Below are 19,081 nucleotides of genomic sequence, written 5' to 3' on the forward strand. Positions count from 1 at the left end.
CACAACTCCCTGTCGTAGCGGGCTATGATAGCCAAGGCGTTGGCAGCCTTAATCGTCGTCACTGCCGATGAGATGACTCTGCGTCCCATCGTGTCCAATATCTTTCCCTCGCCGTCCGGGGGGGAGGTTGATGTAGAGGCCGAAGCCCCCCCTGCTTTCTTCCTGGCCGCCGCGGAGACGACCGAGTCCGGGGTCGGCTGTACCCAAAGGCACAAGGGGGCCGCGTCCGGGACCCGGTACTTCTTCTCGTACCGATCCCTTCTCGCAGGTGTTGTGGATGGGCTCTTGAGGAGGGCGAGACCCTCATCCCAGATATCGTCCAGTAGAGGTACAGCGAGGACCGTCTTCCTCTTGGTCTCGTGCCGTTGATAAAGGAAACCTTCCTTCTTCTTCTCTTCCGGGCAGAGCTGGAAAAGCTCTGATGCCCTGGCGATCATGGCATGAAACGATCCAATCTCGTCGGGTGGGGAAGCCCGGGGAGGAGGTGACGACGGGAGATCCTCGTCGTAAACTTCGTCGTCTGTACCCGTCGCAGCCGTGTCCGCCCCCGTATCATCCCCACGGGTCGTGGAGGGGAGGTGGGCTGAGCAGGGCGCGATGGTTGAAAAGTAGGTGGAGGATGAATCCTTCTTCTCTTTGGAGGAGGGCTCCCAGAAGGGCCTGGCTCCGGGTCCCACGTTGGGAGCGGTTCCTCCGTTGGTGGTAACGGCAATCTCGTCCTTATCTCCGAGCATAAGGACTGTATAGCCAACAAAATGGCCGCCGAGTTGTCTTGCGGCACTGGTTGAGGGGATTCCGACGGGCGGTCGGGAGCCTCCTCGGCACCCTCGACGTTCTCGTCGTCTCCTACGTTGGGGTCCCTCCCGACGGGCTGGTCTTCTTCCACGCCAATGCCGTGGCTTAAGACTTCGATCAGCTCCTCTTCAGAGGTTGAGGCCGAATCCACAACAACCTCCTGCCCCCCCTTTTTCTTCTCCGTCGGAGGTTTCACGGGGGTCCTGTCGATGGGCTTGAAAGAGGACTCCCTCCGTGGTGGCAGGGAGACTATGGGCCCAGAGGTCGCCTCCACTGGTGTAGCCTCCACAGGCTGAGCCAGGGCCGCCACGACTGTCTCGCTAGAGGCCTTGGCAGGGAGGATCAAGGCTTTCACCACCTTAGGTGCGCTCACCGCCTTCTCCTTGGGGGGAGGGTCACTGCCTCGCTCCCCCTCCGATGGGGCCTTCGAGCTCGACCGGGGCCTCTCCAGAATCTTTGCCGGGTGCTCGGACTTCCTCTTACCCGAGCCAGAGCGTTGGCTCGTGGTTGATGGCGCCGGGGAGGTTGCGCCCTGCCTGGCAACCGAAGAGCCCGACCGTTCGGCGCTCCCGGTACCAGCGGACTCGCGGTGCTTGGCCTTCTGTTGGGCCCCCGTCGCCGGGGCGCCCTCAAATGTCTTAGAAGACCGCTCGGACTTCTTCTTTTTCTCGCCTGACGGGCTCTTCCCTTCCAGCCAGTTGGCGAGACGCAGATGGCGGTCCTTCATGGTCCACTCCGACATGTTGCCGCAAAACGCACAGTCCTCCTCCATGTGCGTCTTGTCCTCATGCAGGCAGTAGAGGCAAAGGGAGTGTTCGTCCTCCTTGAAGACATTCTGAAGCTGGCATCCAGGGCAGACCCTGAACAGCTTTCCGGGTGTCGAGCTTCCCTTCTCCTGCGCCATGTCCGAGATGGGCGTGAGAAACTTCTGGAGTCCTCCAAAAGCGTGGCTCGACGAAATATTCACCCTTGAGGGGCGTAGAAGAATCCGACACGGGTCACCGTTGATCGGATAAAGAAACGGTGGAGCTTGAGGCTCTTTTGACCGAAAAAAGAGAGAATTTACCTATGAAAAAGCGCGAAAACACACTAAAGCTCGAGAGCAATAGCACGAGGATCCCAACACTTGAACGTGCGGTACAAATCTGAAGATGGCTGCCAGAGGCGGGGCTTAGGGAGATGGCAGTCATTGGCTGTGGTCAGTATGACGCAGAGATCAGTGATTGGTTACTACTACGAAAGACAGATCAGAAACGAAACTGATACTGATTTTTCTTTACCGAGGATTCCCTGCCTGACGACGGGAATATTCATGAGCATGTGAATCCATGCCAGATCCCATGCTGGAGAAGTAACTTTAGCAATGCGAAAATAGTTATCACACAAAGTCCTCATACTATACAATATGTATACATTACGTTTCCTAATGCAATTCAGTGATAAAATGCAGCCACAACCTGTAAAGAGAGGGTTGGATTAGCACAGTAATAGCATTAGGCAATTCTTCAGAGTGTTCCCCAACTTTCGAGTTCAGCCCTTCGGAGAGTGGAGCCTTGTAATCAACAGTACAATTGTGTGTAAAAACACACAATTGCGCGGTTGAAGCAAATAGCAGGTCTTCTTGGGAGGGCTGTAGCAAGTCAGGAAGGGACTTGGGGCGATGAAGAATTGGTTCTCACTATTCAAGTAGGCCCTGCCCTTGGCGGCAAAGCAATGTTCAAATGGCGAGAATAGCTAGGGAGCGCGAGATAAACCCAGCCAAGCTTGAATACCTTTTTTTGGGATACTCGTGCGTAAAAGTGATCGGTTGTGCCAGGGGCCACCGGTAAGTACACACCACCCTTCGGCACAGTCTGGACCAAACTTTGCCAGTTTAGTTGAGGTCGCGAGTAGGTTCGAGTCCTGCAGTTTTGCGGTGCTCTGGCTCTTAGCAACTGCGGGGAGAACGATCGTCTGTGATGGGACAGTTGCCTTTTCTCAGCTTCCAAAGGAGGAATGAAGAAACCTCTGGTGCAGCAAGCTTCAGGGCACAGGAGAGCAGAACAGCAAGGGATCTACAGTGACCATCACCAACAGGTGACGCGGGAATCACAGGTGCGGGCAGCGTTACACACTCTTCTAATTGGGGACCCAGAGGAGCTAGGTCTGCGAAACCTGGCGGGAGAATGCACGGGACCACAAGCAAGCGATGTTCCAAGTCAGAGGTTCTGCAGGATACCCTGAGGTACAGCTGGACAGTTCACTGGATGGCCCAGGAAAACTTCCAAAGGGCCTAGTACGGTGGGTAAGCAGGGGGCACCGAGAGTAGTTGATCCTACTACTCCAAAGGAGCGAAGCGCCTTAGCAGGCCTTCTTGATCGAAGAAGAAAGCAGGGGTCCGACGGGACAGCAGAGGGCAAAGGGTGCCAAAACACGAGTATGTTTTTTCGTGGAGGAGACTTGACTCCTTCTGTAGTTCGGTGAGAACTCAGGTGATCAAACTGGAATGGATGCAAAGCCCCTTCTCTTATCCAAGATTAGCTTTCCGCCAAAATTGAGGACTGTAAGGATATTTGGCGTGTTACAGCACAGAGTACAGCACTACTGCACAGGTAGCAATTTTTTTTTTGATGCAGCACCACCACATGGGTGTGGTGCATTGCTATATGTGCTGCCAGAGTAACATGGACATATAAGTAAAGACAGGCTATTCAGTCAAAAACGATTTTTACATATAAGATGCAAATCTATTTTTACAGTTAAAAGCACACGTGCACATTCAAAAATGCACACTATTTTTCACCTGAAATGCCTATGGTGCAAGAGACACATTTGAAAATTAATAACTAACCTCTTTAATAACTAACCTGACTAATAAAACTGCATTTAACATAACCCACTAATAAAAATGGGTCTCCACTGCAGAATTAGGCCTACTCTGAAAGTGAACTTTTAAACGCACATTCATTTTTTTTCTTTTTCTCTGCTGCTCTGTCCACATAACTACAGGAAGCAAAGGGCTCGAAGGAACAGGAAATCAGTTGGTTACAAATGGTTACTGTAGAAATGAGCCATTGTGTAGTGAGGGAGGAGATGGCATGATTGATTCTGATTGGAGCAGCGTCATAGCAAGTATCATGCTAGAGACAGTGATTAGAGTTTTGCTGGGGAAGCTTGAGGAGAGGGGGAGGACAATCGAGATTTGGCAGAGCTGGGAGAAGGACCTGTTTCCTGGCTGAAGCATTCCTGCTGCAAAAGCTGAGAATTCCAGGCAATAACCCCGGTTTGAGAACGAAAGACGCTTGTTTTCACTGGGGTTAATCTTCAAGGGAGCCAAATTCAGAAAGAGAACAGCCGGAGAAAACTCATGCTGAACAGATAAGGTAATTACAGAAGTGTGGGGGCTGAGTGTGTACGAGAATATTCAGTCAGTGTAGGAAAGGAGATTCCTGTGCTTTACTCACGTGTTTAATGTTGCAAATTGAGTTCTTGTCTCGCCACTCTCTTTTCAGTGTATCACAGATAATGCTGTTACTGTGCTATTTTATTTATTTCTGTAAAGAGTGAGATCGTGTTTAAATGCAACTTTTATAATACACAAAAATATTTGAAAGCAGACGGGTGGTGTGTTTTATATTTATCAATACAGTGCTGATGATGTGGGGAGATGTTTAGACAGTGCAATTGTCATTTTCAAGGTAGCTAAACATCAGATTTGGCTGCAGCCGTGTGCACAATGTAATTCAGTATGAGCAATTATAACTAACTGTGTGTGTTGTAGTTTGTCGGAGGTCTATGAGTCGGCAAAAAGGGAGGCCCGGGACATAGTTCACTACCGTATATAAGATAGTGAAAATACCACATGATAGCTCGCTGCCGTAGATAAGACAGAGAGAAATTGCCCATGGTGGCACACTAAAAATGAAAATATGGTGTTCCTGAAATGCAAGCCTGAGGTCTCTCTAGTGATTACACGAAAAATCTAAACAAAAATAAGGGGTTCTGGATATTGGGGCCACAAATAAAACAAGGGAATTATGCTCACCAAAATACTACCAACCACGCATACCAACCACGCATACCAACCACTCATACCAACTACGCATGTCTGTGTGCTGAAATAATGCATGTCCACTGTATTATTGTTGTACATGGCCCAATCTGAATACAAGGAGTGATTGTTGCTCAGTTATTTTTCGGCGGTAAGAAAATACCGTCAGGCCCCAAATCTCCACAAAATACCCTACAGGACTTCCAATTGAAGATATGCTCTCTTGCATGCGTTCCAGTCATGGACCAATCACGGTCCACGGTGGCATCAGTGGTTTCAGTCATTCAGGGACTCCAGACATCCTGGCACCAGTAGTGTGCATTTGGACCAGACAGTCCCAGCCTGCTTCCTGGGCACACACACGTGACAGGCAGAAGCCTGCGAAAGAGATTTGTTTTCGTGGGAGGCTGCATGCCCAAATAAGGAAAACCCAGGTTACTCGACCTGGGTAAAGGGAAGGGACAAAATGGCCATGGAACAGAACAAAAGACTTTGTGGCTCGGCCACTTTCTGACCTGGCCAAAGTCTTGAACGAAACGCGGTAAACGCGATATGATTCAGTAAAAAGAAGTAAAACATTATAAAAAGTAAATGCTGCCACCAGTTCATCCCAGGCACACTCGTACAATCACCAAAAAATCCTTCGAGGGTGTCTCGGGCCATAAAACAAAAAGGACCCCAGCGCATGGTACTAGAAGGTACATTGTGCACTGTTAAAAAGTTACCAAGAAAAAACATACTTTTCCAGTACTGATAGTCTGAAGGACGTGTCAGTTTCCCCATAACAAGTGAGCAAAAGCAGAGGGGAGTTCAGCTGAAAGCTGGGCTCCACTGGAAAAAGTCAGGATAGGAAAGTCAAACAAAAGTGCACATAAATTAAATGTTTCCCAACACCCCCTCCCTCATACCCATCCCCACCCTATCCCCCACTGACGCATTTGACCGTGTGTCCCAACCATCCTGGCCACACCAGCTGAACCACCAAGGATGCGACCTCTGCCCTGATCACACCACTCATCGCCCCGCCGTCTCCTGCACCCCCCCGCCTTCTCCTGTACTCCTCACCCCCCAATTCCCACATTGCCACCCATAACACCACCCAGTCTACGTTCTAACAAAATCAACAAAACCTGGATCCGTCCCAACTCACTACTCAACCCCTCCTTTTTCTCCCCTCCCACCAACCCCAAACAACATCGGCAAGCAAATTTGAAGCCACACAGCGAACAAATGACACCCTTCCCGCCCCTCCTGCCCCCCCTAGGACCGTGGTGTGGGAGAAAACCCAGGAGCAAGGTGAAACATAGGGGTCAGCACAATCCTCTTCGCTTCTGCCGTCCTCTTGGAGGGCTCCACTCCATGGCCCCACCAGTACTTGACGCGATTGACTTCTTCCTCCGTGACCAGGTGGTATCTCTCCCCCTCAAACACCAGTGTAAACTGGTAGCCCCATCTATATTTTGCCCCCTTCTCCTGGAGCCACTTAGTGAGGGGACCGTATTTCTTACATCTCAGTAGCGTGTAAGCTGGCAAGTCTTGAAAAATGGCCACCCTGGAGTCTCCGTACTCAACATCACCCATGTGTCGTGCCTGTAGTGGAACTGCGTCAGGACCCAGCACGATACATTCTGTCCAGGGTTACCATCTCCCCCTCCTTGGAGCCCAGAACCATTCCTATTATTTTCTGTATCTTGCATTCCAGGACAGCGGCGGATTCTCCTTCCGCCTCCTGCAGCCCAAAAAACCAGAGGTTATTCCGCCTCTCCCGGTTTTCGCTGTCATCTACCTTAAGGCACAGTTCCTCCTCCCGTCTTTCTACTTCCAAGAAGCGTGCCTCTGTTTGCGCTTCGAAGATCCCTGTCGCGGCCTGGTTAACATTGACTTTTAATGGCTGGTTTCCAAATGTTATTGAACTATGCAGCTCAGCAAGCTTGTTTATGTACCACCCTTTTAAAAGGAGGCTTTTATTCTATGACGCTGAGAAAAGAAAATGCTAGGGAATTCCATTCTTAAGGACACTAGAGCAATTTTAGCATGCCCAGGATCTAAAAGAAGCAATCAAGACATGGACGTTTCCTTACTAAGGTAAACTGCTTGGATTAGAGCAAGTATTTCAGACACATCTCGATTTGCAGTTGTATATTTAGTGTACACTTGGAAATGTTTCCCCAGTATGACTTCTCGCGTCATTTCCTCATGATGTACTGCTAAGTAAAGCACAGCATTTCTTGCCTTGCTGCAGGGACATTCATTATTAGCAACACTGGTGATTATGTCCAAATACACCTCGCACATTTTCTACTTTAATCGGAATGGGGCATATAACTTTTCACGTTTCGTCAACTGCTGATCTAGGAATGTTTTAACAAACAACCGGAGCATGTTTTCCGTGATCATTGAATAAAGTTTTCTTGTTACAATTATGCCTTTCTGAGTTATGAATTGTCTTCTTTCGGGAAACACTAATTCCTTTGGGTAGCAGCAACAGAGTTGTCAGAGTACTCTAATATTGATGGGGAGAGCCTTAATAAACCCATCAAGGATCACGTATCAAATCTAGACAGAGATACTACTAAAAAGGCTTTTGTTTCAGAATGCATTATTTTGCTACATACACCATAGTAGATTATCATATCAGTACATGGATCATTCAGTACCATATCTCCTCCTACTGTATGCTCATCCTCACCTCTTCTACATCAGCCAATCTGGTTTGCCTTGGGATGGGTGAGATTGTCTCCACTCCCTACGGTCACTCTCCTTAGTGTGTCCTCTGGCCTTCATTCTGCACACAACCAACTTGTGACTCTGACCCTTATGTCAGTGGGCTAAACATTAACAGTTCCCCTCCTAGTCATGATCCCATGTCAATGCCATCATACATTCACGACTTAAAATAGTAATACTACAGCATTGCACCAGTATTTGCCACCATAAGAAATGTGTTCGCCAATAATGGGCAGCTTTATTTCCCTCTGGTAATCATATCTTCATTGGATCAGAACACCAATAGCTTCACATGCATCACGGCAACCATTCCTTGTTGCATTTCCCAGCATACTGTAATTTATACCCATCAGTTTTGTCTACTGTCTTCACTCTCAAGCACTTTCTGCTCATCTTCACTGTTTCCTGTTCACCAGGCTACAGTCCGTTTCTTAGCCTGGGTCAAAATTCGCTTTTTTTCCAGACAAAGCTATGTGCTTACGACAACTAAGGTGGTGAAGTGCACGGTATAAATACTCACAGAATTGCATAGTATGTGGGAAAACTGCTGAATATATACAAACTGGCAGTTCTTCATACATAATGGTGCATACATATTCATTGAAGCGTTCTAGCAGCCATTCTTCAGATTGTCATTTAAAGCAAATACCCCAATGGAGAGTTGCAGCCCAAAGAAGACCGGAGGACTGCTGAAGACATTGAGATAAGTCCTGGTGAAGTCCTATCTCTCTGGAGCAATCTCTTGAAGACCCTCATCAGTGCTTTGACAAACAAGTCCACCTGCACACTGATCCTGCCCTCTGAAGCCTTCAGAAGTGTCCGAGAACCAACCTGTGGGATGACAACATCCCTCCAGAGAATCTGCTGTGCATTGGTCTCTGTTCTGATTTTTGGCTTGGGATTTCGTAGGTCATTCTCCTGACGCTCTCCATCTTGAAGAGAGGCCCTTTTGGGGCAGGTTATTTGTCTTCACGACGTGAGTCGCCTGCCAGGGTCTGAGTCTGATGTTCTTCACTGCTGCCTGCTTCAATTTTTTCTTGGAGATTCTTCTGTTGCTGTAGGACATGTGATGGTCTGTCTGGGATGTCCATCCGCAAAAGAATCAGGAGCTGTATCATCAGTTCAGAACCCTCGCCTAGCCGGATAAAAACCCAATGCCGGTAACACCCACTGAAGTTGCGGCCCCTGGAATCAATGCATCCAAACCAATGATCAAAGTAAATGGGCCCAGTGAATCTAGGAAATGCGGTGTTGGTTTCCAGTGGAATCAGAGTAAGAGAGCCGAGCCTGCGCAACTGTTTTCATCTCCCCATTGTGCCATTGGGTTGAACAGGTACAAAGTCCCAACCCTACTACGAGCTTGCCTGGTCGTGATTGGTGGAGTTCTGCCCAAAGAACCTTTTGGGCTTCCCTTGCAGTCGTAGTATTTTGAACCTCTCTTTTTTTCCTTTCATCACTGGTTCATTTTACTAACCTGTTGGCTTTGCAAATACTTGTTGTATTACTTTAAAGACTTCTGCCTGCCTGCAAAAGGTATTTTCTTGGAACCTGTTATTTCTAAGGGCACTAACTGATTTATCGTAGCAGAGAAGGAGTTTTTAAGTGTTAATGGTCTTCAAGCACACCATGTGCCTAGGCATTTTATTTATTTATTAATAATATGTTCATAGCCGTAACAGACTTTACATATATAAAACACAATTTTCTTTCCATTTCTAACACAATTCTAAACAGTCATATTAACATACATAAATCCCATCAGATAACTCTTTTAAAATGTTTAAAATCAGTTTATAACATTTCATCATGTCTGTGAATAGGAGTCATGTCTATTCCTCTAAATAGGAGTTCTTATATCTTGTCAAATATTTTCATGTCTATTCATGTCTATTCCTCTAAATAGGAGTTCTTATATCTTGTCAAATATTTTTCCCGCAACTGATTGAGACTTTCACAATAGCAAATCAAATGTTTTGCAGTCTCAATGTTTATCATTCCACATAATCTACATAATCTCAGATTTTTCTCACTAGTAAAGCCCCGGGAGCAGATGGCCTACCAAGTGAGTTTTATAAAGCATTCCTGAGGGAGCTGCTCCCTCCCCTGGTAGCCATGTTAAATGAGGCGTTTGAGGTCGGTGGGTTACCAGCTTCTCTCCGGGAAGCAATAATTATTCCACTGCTGAAGCCTAACAAACAGGAGGAAGAGTGTGGGTCCTACAGGCCGCTCTCGATCCTTAACCAAGATAGTAAAATATTAACGGCGGTAATGGCGAATAGGCTGAAACCCTTCCTACATCGCCTTATTCATCCAGACCAAACAGGTTATGTCCGGGGAGAACTATAACTGATAATCTTAGGCGACTGCATCATGTTATAGATCAGAATGGGGAGAGCTCACAAGAAATAGCTATAATCACATTAGATGCTGTTAAGGCATTTGACTCGGTCAAGTGGCCATGGTTGTTTGCAGTGTTGCAGAAATATGGAGTGGGGCCCGGCTACCTCAAATGGGTGCAGCTACTATACAGCGACCCGCTGGCTCGGGTCAAAACGGGAAAAACTATTTCTTAACAGTGGCGGTTAGGCAGGGGCACCGACAGGGATGCCCGTGGTCCCCAATACTGTTTATACTGGCACTTGAGCCCCTGGCGGTGTATTTACGGCAACAGTAAGGCAAAGTCGGGATTAATACCAAAGGGGGGAGGCACCTAATTTCGATGTACGCGGATGATATGCTGCTATATCTACAATACCCTGAGAAGGACCTGCAGTATGTTCTAGAAGTAATGGAACAGTATGCAAAGTTGTCAGGTATTACTGTTAACCCCAGTAAATCCAGCATATTCCCTCTGGGCAGGTACGTGGGAATAACCGGTGGACAAGCTCCCCATATTACAGATTGGTGGTTGACTGATACGTTTAGATACTTAGGTGGTGCCATCTACCATAAGGTTGAGGCAGAGTATAGGCATAATACAGTTAGAGCAGTGGCTAACATTAAAAACAGCATGATATTTTGGGCCAAGCTACCATTGACCATGATGGGGAGAGTGGCTCTGCTGAAAATGGTTGTACTACCCAGGTTATTGTACTATTTTGTTCATATTCCATACCTGATACCGAGACGCCTCTTTGTGCATATACACAGCATGTGTAGAGGGTTTATATGGCGTAATGGTAGAAACAGGATTGCGCTGTGGAAATTACAGAACCTGTACGAACTGGGAGGGGTCAGACTGCCTAATTTTTAGGTGTATTTCCTGGCTGGCCAACTCCAATACGTGACAAGATGGCTGGCGGTTGAGTCCACGTCTGGATCCAGGTTGCTTGGGGCAGAGTGTGGCCCTTATTTTTTGAAAGAATGGGTATGGTTGCCAACTGACAGAAGGAGAGGAGGGTCTGTATTGTTGGAAAATGGTAAAAATGTCTGGCAAAGGACCTGCCGGCTACTGGCTAATCCGAAGCCATGCTCCGCACAGATACCGTTGGTGGCGCTGGAAGAAATTGACTTACAAATGTGGAAGACACTTAGGGGAGACTGTGGGTATAGCAACACTGGGAGATGTATGGCAAGAAGGTGCCGCGATACCATTTGAGGAATTGATAAGAGACTCTGGATTACACCGAGGTCAATACATTACGTACGCCAGGTTACTTAAGTCAATCAAGAGGGAGTGGACGGATTCGGCTATGACATAGCAGCCAGATACTGTGAAGGAAACATTCTGGGATGTGACGGAAGGTGGACATGAGGTCTCCCGAATATACGAACTGGTGATGACCCGGGTTGGGAAGGAAGTGGTTAAGGTGAGGTGCGATTGGGAAGAAGAAGGAGGAGAGTTGATCGGAGTCGCGTTGTGGCACAGTATACAAGGGTATCATAAAAAAGTTTCTAGGAACGTGAGGTTACAACAAATTCAGCTGTTTGTGACCCCTGTGAGGATAGCTGGGTTTAAGGATGCAGGGCCGCAGTCGTGCCTGAAATGTGGAGAAGTGAATGCCGGAATGGCGCATATGTTTTGGGTATGCCCAGAGGTTAGGAGATTTTGGGAGGAAGTGGCACACCTACTAGCCGGAAAGGAGAAAACGCTTGATATAGATTCCCTATGGGCGGGGATGCTTGGAGGGTTCCCTAGACAGCGTAACCTCAAACATGTAACCAAGCTTCAAGATTTGGCAAACATACTAGCCAAATGCAGAATTGCCATGAGTTGGCAAGCGAAGAATAGACCAAGTGCGGAGGCCTGGTGGCAAGATCTCTGGAAATGGGTGAACGGCGAAACAACTGCGTGGCAGGAGGCCTCGAATAGAGGAGGGGAGGAAGAGGCGCAAGCATTGATACGTTGGAGACATCTAATAGCGTCTCTGTTTGAGAGCAGAGTGGATGACTCGGAGGAGCGAGGTTCCTCACAAGATGATGTTCAGGAGATGCCCGTAAAAGCGGCTGTGGTGAAGGGTGTTGTTGGACAGGCAGTGGGAGGGGGGTGAAAAACAAAAAACAAAACTGTTTTTTTTCTATACACATGTGATTTGACAGTGCTGGATTGATGAAAATTGTTTGTATTTGAACCAATAAAAATATATTTAAAAAAAAGAAAAATCTCAGATTTTTCTTAATACCTAGTTTTGGTCCAACGTGGGTTCTATCTCTGGAGCGGGAATGAGGGCCATGAGATCTAGTGTCTTATGGACATTATCTGCACCTTGACGGTTTAAGACGTATCGCTCCTAGTTGCTGTGGATCAGTTGGGGTAAGACCCTACGTAGTCGTTTAGCCAGGATGCTGGCATACACCTTAGCATCGACGTTTAACAGCGAGATCAGCCGGTAGGAGCCGCATTCTGATTTATCTTTCCCTTCTTTTGGCTTTTGGGAGGACTACTATTCTAGCTTACGTGAAGGACGGAGGGGCCATGCCAGATTCCATTATGCAGTTAAAGAGCAGCGTGAGGAATGGAGTTAGAGCGCCCTTGAACCTCTTATAGAAGGCTGGAGTGAAGCCATCCGCACCAGGTGCTGAGCCTGCTTTCAGAGAGCCAATGGCACAGTCAACCTCTTCCGTGGTGATAGAGCCGTTTAGTTGGTCCCTATCTGCATTTGAAAGGGGAGGGAACTCCACTCTAGATGTGAATTCTGCAGTGCTTTTAGGGGATGGTGGTATGTCGGCGGCATAGAGATGTTCATAAAATTGAGCAAACCGTGTCGCAATGTCTGCCGGGTTCGTTAGAATCAAATTGGAGGAGGACTTCACCTTAAAAACTGCTCTGTCCGCTCTTTCCTTTCGGAGTCTCGCTGCTAGCAATGTGTAGGCTTGTTCCCCCCCCTTTCGAAGTATTTCTGTTTAGTAAACTTGAGGCAGGTCAGAGCTTTGCCCATCCAGATATCCCTCAATTCCTGTCTGAGGGCTTTGATTTCTGCTCTAGCATCTGATGATTCTCCCTTTTCTTCTATCAGGGTTCGTTCTTTTTTAACTATTAGTTGCTTGACCAAGGTTTCTTCCAGCAATTTCAGTCTTTTGACTGAGGCGCCTTGCACTTTTATGAGTCCTCGAATGGTGGCTTTTTCCGCTTCCCAAACCGTGAGAACGAAGGTGACGCCAGTGTCCTTTCTTATGAAGAAATCGCATATTTCCTCATTCAGGCCTTCTAGAAACAGTTTGTCTTTGAACAGCGTGTCATTACACGTCCATCAACCCCCCCCAGTCGGTCTTTGGCCACCTAGGATCAGGTCGACTGTAACCATATCATGGTCTGACCATCCCACTATTTCTATGTCTGCTTTAGAGATCAGATGTTCCAGGTTAGAGTCTAATAATACATAGTCAATTTGCGTAAAGGTTTGGTGGGGTTGCTAGTAGAATGTGTATGCTTTTCTGGTTGGGTGTGTGACACGCCAATGATCTATAATGTGGTGCTCTGAAATTAAAGCTTGAAACAGTGAATTATCTGGGGGGATGATCGCTAGGGCAGAATGATCGCCAATTTAAGTATGAGGCCTTAATTTGGTTGAAATCTCCCCTGCAAATGAGAGGGCCCACTCTTTCACCTTCCAGGACAGCTAATAGGTTTTTGCTATAAGTTAGTTGCTGCACGTTTGGGGTGTATGCTGAGCACAGTGTTACTGAGGTGGACTCCAGCACACCCTGTATTATTAGAAATGCTCCACTTAGATCTCTACGGACACGTGTGATGCGGAAACCCATGGTGGAGCGATATAGTATACCCACACCCCCCCTTCTTCTCTGGTCCAGAAGGCCATAGCGACCCCACTATGGTGCCCCCCTTTATGTCAAATTCCTCCCGGACAAACAGGATGTCTAGTTTAGCTTGGTGGAAAGTCTGCCTTGATATAGATCTTTTCTGCGGTGAGTTTAGCCCTTTTACATTTAGTGACCCCACTCTGATTGCTTTACCCCCCATCAACGTTAATGTTATAAGTTGTTGCCTGAGCCTCGATGTCCTTGTTTGGAAGCCATGTTCTTGAAATACTCAGATGCATTGCTTCGAATTCCATGGTCTCTACTGACTAGACAGGCCCTGTGTAGCCCACCCCCACCCTAACCCCTAAGAAGTATGAAGAGTGAAAAGGAAAAAATGAAAACAGTGAGAGGTGAATACATTCCCTCCATAACAGTGGAGATGCCCCAAGTTCGCCCTCAGAACCTTCTAGCCTACTACTTCTCGATACTGCTATATATTAGCGAGTGCGTAATGTCTACTGGTTTCGGTGCCCAGCCCGACTGCTGCTCTGGGTAATACTGAGCGTTCAATGATATCTTTCTTCTTATTTTCGCAGTCATGGGGTGTTTAGTCTCTTGTTTTCTGCCGCCTCTGGGCTTGCTCTTTTGTCTCCAAGGACCAGCTTGTGCCCGCTCTGATTGCGACGAAGACGGTGCTTCCTCTCCTTCCTCTCTTTGCGGGTCTGTTTGCATACCCTTAAGTACACCTTCAGCTTCTTCCCCCAAAGTAACTCTGAACTCCTCATTTTCGTGTGTGAAGACCAACGCGAATGGGTGGTTCCACCTGTACCTAATTCCTTTATCTCGCAGCCAAGCAGAGAGGGGGCGACATGCTCTTCTTTGCGCAAGGGTAGCCGCTGATAGATCTTGAAAGATTTTGACCCTGGAATCCTCAAAGTCGATAGTGTCCAGTTCCCTCGCGTTTTGGAGGATCTCCACTTTATGTCTATAATGGTGGCATCTTGCCAGCACCGACCTGGGGCCTCCTGGCGGGCCACCCGCCCTATGGACCCTTTCGAACTCTAGTTGGGGTGTGATCGGAGTAGGGAGGATAGAAGTGATGAGGTCTCTGACCCACCTTTCAAGAGTGGCCTGCGTCTCACCAGGAGTCTCTTTCAGGCCTTGTATTCGGACGTTCTCTCTGCGTTCTCTATTTTCTAGGTCATCGACCTTTGCTTCCAAGTCTCGATTTTTCTGCTCCAGTTCTTGAAATTGGCCTTCGGTTCTCATTTCCACTATGTCTGCTGACTGCTGATAGTTCTCCAGGGCCTCCACTTTTTCTTCAATCTTATGGATTTTATCCTGTAGGACGCTGACCGTTGTGGTCATGCTCGTTTTGAAGGCTCATATTTCTTTGAATAGGAGGCGGATGTCCGCTTTGGTAGACAGTTCTTGATCTCCTCCCGGAATCAACGGGGTCTCTTGGTGGACGGGAGCGGCCATTTGTGTGTATTCTCGCCTGTATTTTTGTAGTTTCTCCAACCGAGGAGGCCGCTGTGGTGGGCTGCATGCAGGGTCGCGACTCAGGCTTCCCTCGCTCTGACCATTAATATGCCCTTGTGTGCTGCTTCCCTCACGAGATGTCCCTGCTCACACCAAAGGGGGCCTCTGATTTAACTGTGGTCCTTGTCTCACCGTTGCCCACACGGGTTGGTGATGCCAAGCCTGATTTCCTAGCTGCTGCCTGTCTAATTTCCTGGGGGGGGGGCAATGTGGGGAGGTAGCTTACAGGTGCTGGTCTCTGCTGTCTTCCACAAGAGGGTGGGTGAGGGGACTTCTACATCAGTTGTCTTGAACCCATGGACTCTTGACGCTGCTGTCTGTGTTGGGGAGCTGGTGGGTCGGGTCTTCTTTCAAGTGGCCCATGCACACCCTTCTTTTTCCTTGTACCAGGTCTGCTGGGGCTAATATCTATTGCCGGTGCCTGAAGGACTGAGCTAGTGTGACTGGGTGATCTCCTTCTCTTAGGCCTGGCACAGCTTTGTGGGAGCGTATGTCTTTATGGTGTGCGGCGGTGATTCTGTCCTGTGCAGTGTGGGAGGCGGGCGGCCTATCTTGCCGGGCTTGCCTTTTCTTTATGCGCCCTCCCTCACCTCTCTCAAGACCGGTTTCGTCGCTGCGCAGGGTAGAGTTCCGCGGGTGTCCTGTGCTCTGTTAGCGTATGCGGCACGTTGCAGCTTTTGGGCTAGGGCGCTCCGCTGGTGCAGTCAACACCCGAGGTGCATCTTCCTCCTCCCTTATTGTGTCGGGTCTGGGCCGTCAAGGTCTGTTGGCTTCCTAACACCGGCTCCTTCATGCTCGACCAGAGCGATGTGGTTCACTTTGCCTGGGCAAGTCTGTGGTGAGGTTGTAGCTCTCTCACAGCCCCTCCGATGTGCTGGGCCACTTCAACCCACGTTGTTACTCTGCTTCCATGGTTTGACTCAGCTTTATTTACTTGTCCGGTCTCGGGAAGGGCGCTCTGCTGGTTTACAGGAAGTAAGTCTAATGAGTGGAGCGAGGCGCTCTGCTATTGCGAAGGCATTCTAGGTGTTTCTCGCCCCTTACCCCGCGTAGTGGGGCTGCGCCGCCTGGTACCGCTGATTTCCCAGCGCTCGATCCTCCAAGAGCCCTGCTCCTTCAGGTACCGCAGGGGTGTCACAGCTTGCTGTTTTTTATCACTCCTCTGGAAAAGCCGCTGCTTTCTCACGGCCTCTTGTGATTCTTGGGCTGCGCCACCCGGCGTTATGCTTGTGTCACTGTGCTTACGCAGGGCCAAGTTTTACCGCTGGGCCCTGGCTGCTGGCGGCTCGGCTGTCAAAGGTTTGTTTTCTATGAATCCTGCTCCGATTTTTCTCGGGTTTTGGACGGGTGGCTGCTGATTCCTTCCCCTTCCTTAATTGCGTTTCGGAACTGCTCGCGGGCTGGGCACGTCTTCAGTTCTTCGCCATTCCTTGAAGGTTCTCGAGGAGGCGAGCATTCAGGCTTCCATTTCGCCTGCGCCCCCTGGTGGTCTCCATGGGGATCCTTCTTTAATACAAAACTGTGCTGGCAGCAGACACATTTGGCATAACTATTTATTTTTATTTATTTAGCATTTGTAGAGCGCTCCGAATCCGGGGCATCTGTGCGCTAGTTGCTTTTAGAGAGATGATTTCTATGCAACAGTTTAGGGATGGTCTCAGGATGATAATACACGGGTAGAATCAATTTCAAGTCACTAACCATATCCTGCTGCTATGAAGACAATTCATAACTAAAGAGGAATGAAACTGGCAGATTTGACATGTGCAATTACTCACGTTTTTATGAGGGATAACATGCGGAATGTATTGTAGGAGCAACTGTGCTCGCTTCTTGTCTTTTTCCAATTCCTGAAAAAGCACACTAGGTTTCAGATCCCTGAAATAAAGACAAACAGACATATATTCAAAACAATATTTTAAAATTCCAGAGTCCAAACTACCTATGGGTGGGTCACATTGGTTATGATTAGTAGTGCTGATGGACAAAGGTCAGATACAATAAAAAAATAATGGGTGAATAGCCTCTTTTCTGTTTACGGGGGGCCTGACTCTTGAGGGTTTTATCAGTTCAAAGAAAAAAGAGAGGAGTCAAGGCTACCACTCCCTTAAACGCACAGGTAGTGCTAGCAACCTACAGTGGGCTAGGATGTGCTTTCCTCAGCCAATCATGATCAAACTAACAAGCTCAAGTACTGTTAAAACAAAATGTATTCTGAATTAAATGTGCACATTAATTTTAAGGTGGACATTTCAACATGTGCGTTTAAGGGAGGGGTAGCCTTGACTCATCTCTCTTTTCTCTTTGTTCTTCAAGGGTCAGATACTACACGACATTCATGCAAGTACTGATTTAGGCAAAGAATTAATGCAGTAGGTTTAGGAGAAGCTCTCAATAAAATACTAATGCTGAAGGGGCTAACAGATTTAACAATGTTACTGGATGAGCCGATGTCACCACAAACACCACGTTGGACAGTCCTGTTTGATGCAGCGAAGAACCAGAGGGGTACTAACAGGCCTCAACCTTTCTACTCGTCACTAGCAATCAGCTTGTGATAATTGACTCCTGGCAAATAAGAAATTATTATTATTATTATTATTATTATGGTATATACTGAGCACGGACCTAGCTTCGAGAAGCAATGGAGCGCTTTATTGGATATACAAAAATACAGATACATAGCGCTTTTCAGAGGTAACAGACCAGCTATACAGTGGACGGGTAGGATACAGTGGGGCACAGAGGAGGGGTACAGCTGTACAGGGTGGCAGGGAGCAGAGGTGGTGGCCAGCGTCTACAGAGTCAGGTGGTGCAAGGGGCGATGTGAAGGCCAGGTGTTAAGAAAGAGAGATTCCCTGAAGAGGTGGGTCTTGAGTTCTTTTCTGAATTATAGAAGCATGGGGGCGAGTCTGATGCTGATGGGGAGGATGTTCCACAGTCTTGGAGAGTAGGCAGAGAAGGTTTGTTTTCTGGTCCTTTGATTTTGGCAGCAGCGGATTTCAAGTCTGCATGTGTTCTGGCTTCTGGTGGTGCGCTGTCCGCCGGAGATGATGAGTTTCTCTGCTAAGTAGCGGGGTGACTTGAGGGCGACTGCCTTATAGATGAAGCAACAAGACTTGATGGTGATTTGTGCGTGCAGTGGGAGCCAGTGAAGGTTGACGAGGGCCGGGGTGATGCGGTCGTATTTGCGTAGACCCTTGATGAGGCATGCGTCCGTGTATAGGACACTTCCCAGAGGCACAAGGGAGGACGAGGGAGAAATAGTGCTTTATGTAACTCAAGTCGTTTAAACATATTTGTGTTACACAATGATTTCATATTTGGGTTATTATTCTTTCCTAACCATGCCAACTGAACTTTAGAATCCATGTCCCAGATACATATTAGAACCAGAGGTAAAATTGTCAAGTTGCTAACTACTAGCTAGGCATAATAAGTTACATGCCACCTCTATTTTCTACATACAAACAGCATAACATTTCCTTTGCACATACCTTCATTTAAAATTAATTAACCTGTGTGATAGTTACCAAACCCATTAGGATGGCAGTACTGGCATGTTTCTGAAACTAAATTAAAGTACTTCAAACTAAGGATTCAGTTCCCATATACTTTTTGAGTGAAGACATGGACCATCCACGCCATCTGTTCCATCTACACCATATGTTCCATCTGTTCCATCCGCACCATCTGATCCATCCGCACCATCTGATCCATCCGCACCGTCTGTTCCATCCCTCTGTCTGTTCCATCCACTCCGTCTGTTCCATCCCTCTGTCTGTT

General features: G+C 47.8%; 1 protein-coding gene across 3 annotated transcripts in view; it reads right to left on the bottom strand.

The window, feature by feature from the left end:
- UBE3B (ubiquitin protein ligase E3B) overlaps positions 1–19,081 on the bottom strand; it is a 2,019,282-nt gene that overhangs the window by 918,777 nt on the left and 1,081,424 nt on the right. For all 3 annotated transcript variants that reach the window (XM_069619417.1, XM_069619418.1, XM_069619419.1), the window contains exon 18: positions 17,074–17,173. In XM_069619417.1, the coding sequence (XP_069475518.1) occupies positions 17,074–17,173 (100 nt within the window). The remainder of the gene's footprint in view (positions 1–17,073; positions 17,174–19,081) is intronic.

The sequence above is a fragment of the Ambystoma mexicanum genome, chromosome 10 (genome assembly GCF_040938575.1).
Source record: "Ambystoma mexicanum isolate Mex_15411 chromosome 10, UKY_AmexF1_1, whole genome shotgun sequence".
Lineage (NCBI taxonomy): Eukaryota > Metazoa > Chordata > Amphibia > Caudata > Ambystomatidae > Ambystoma > Ambystoma mexicanum.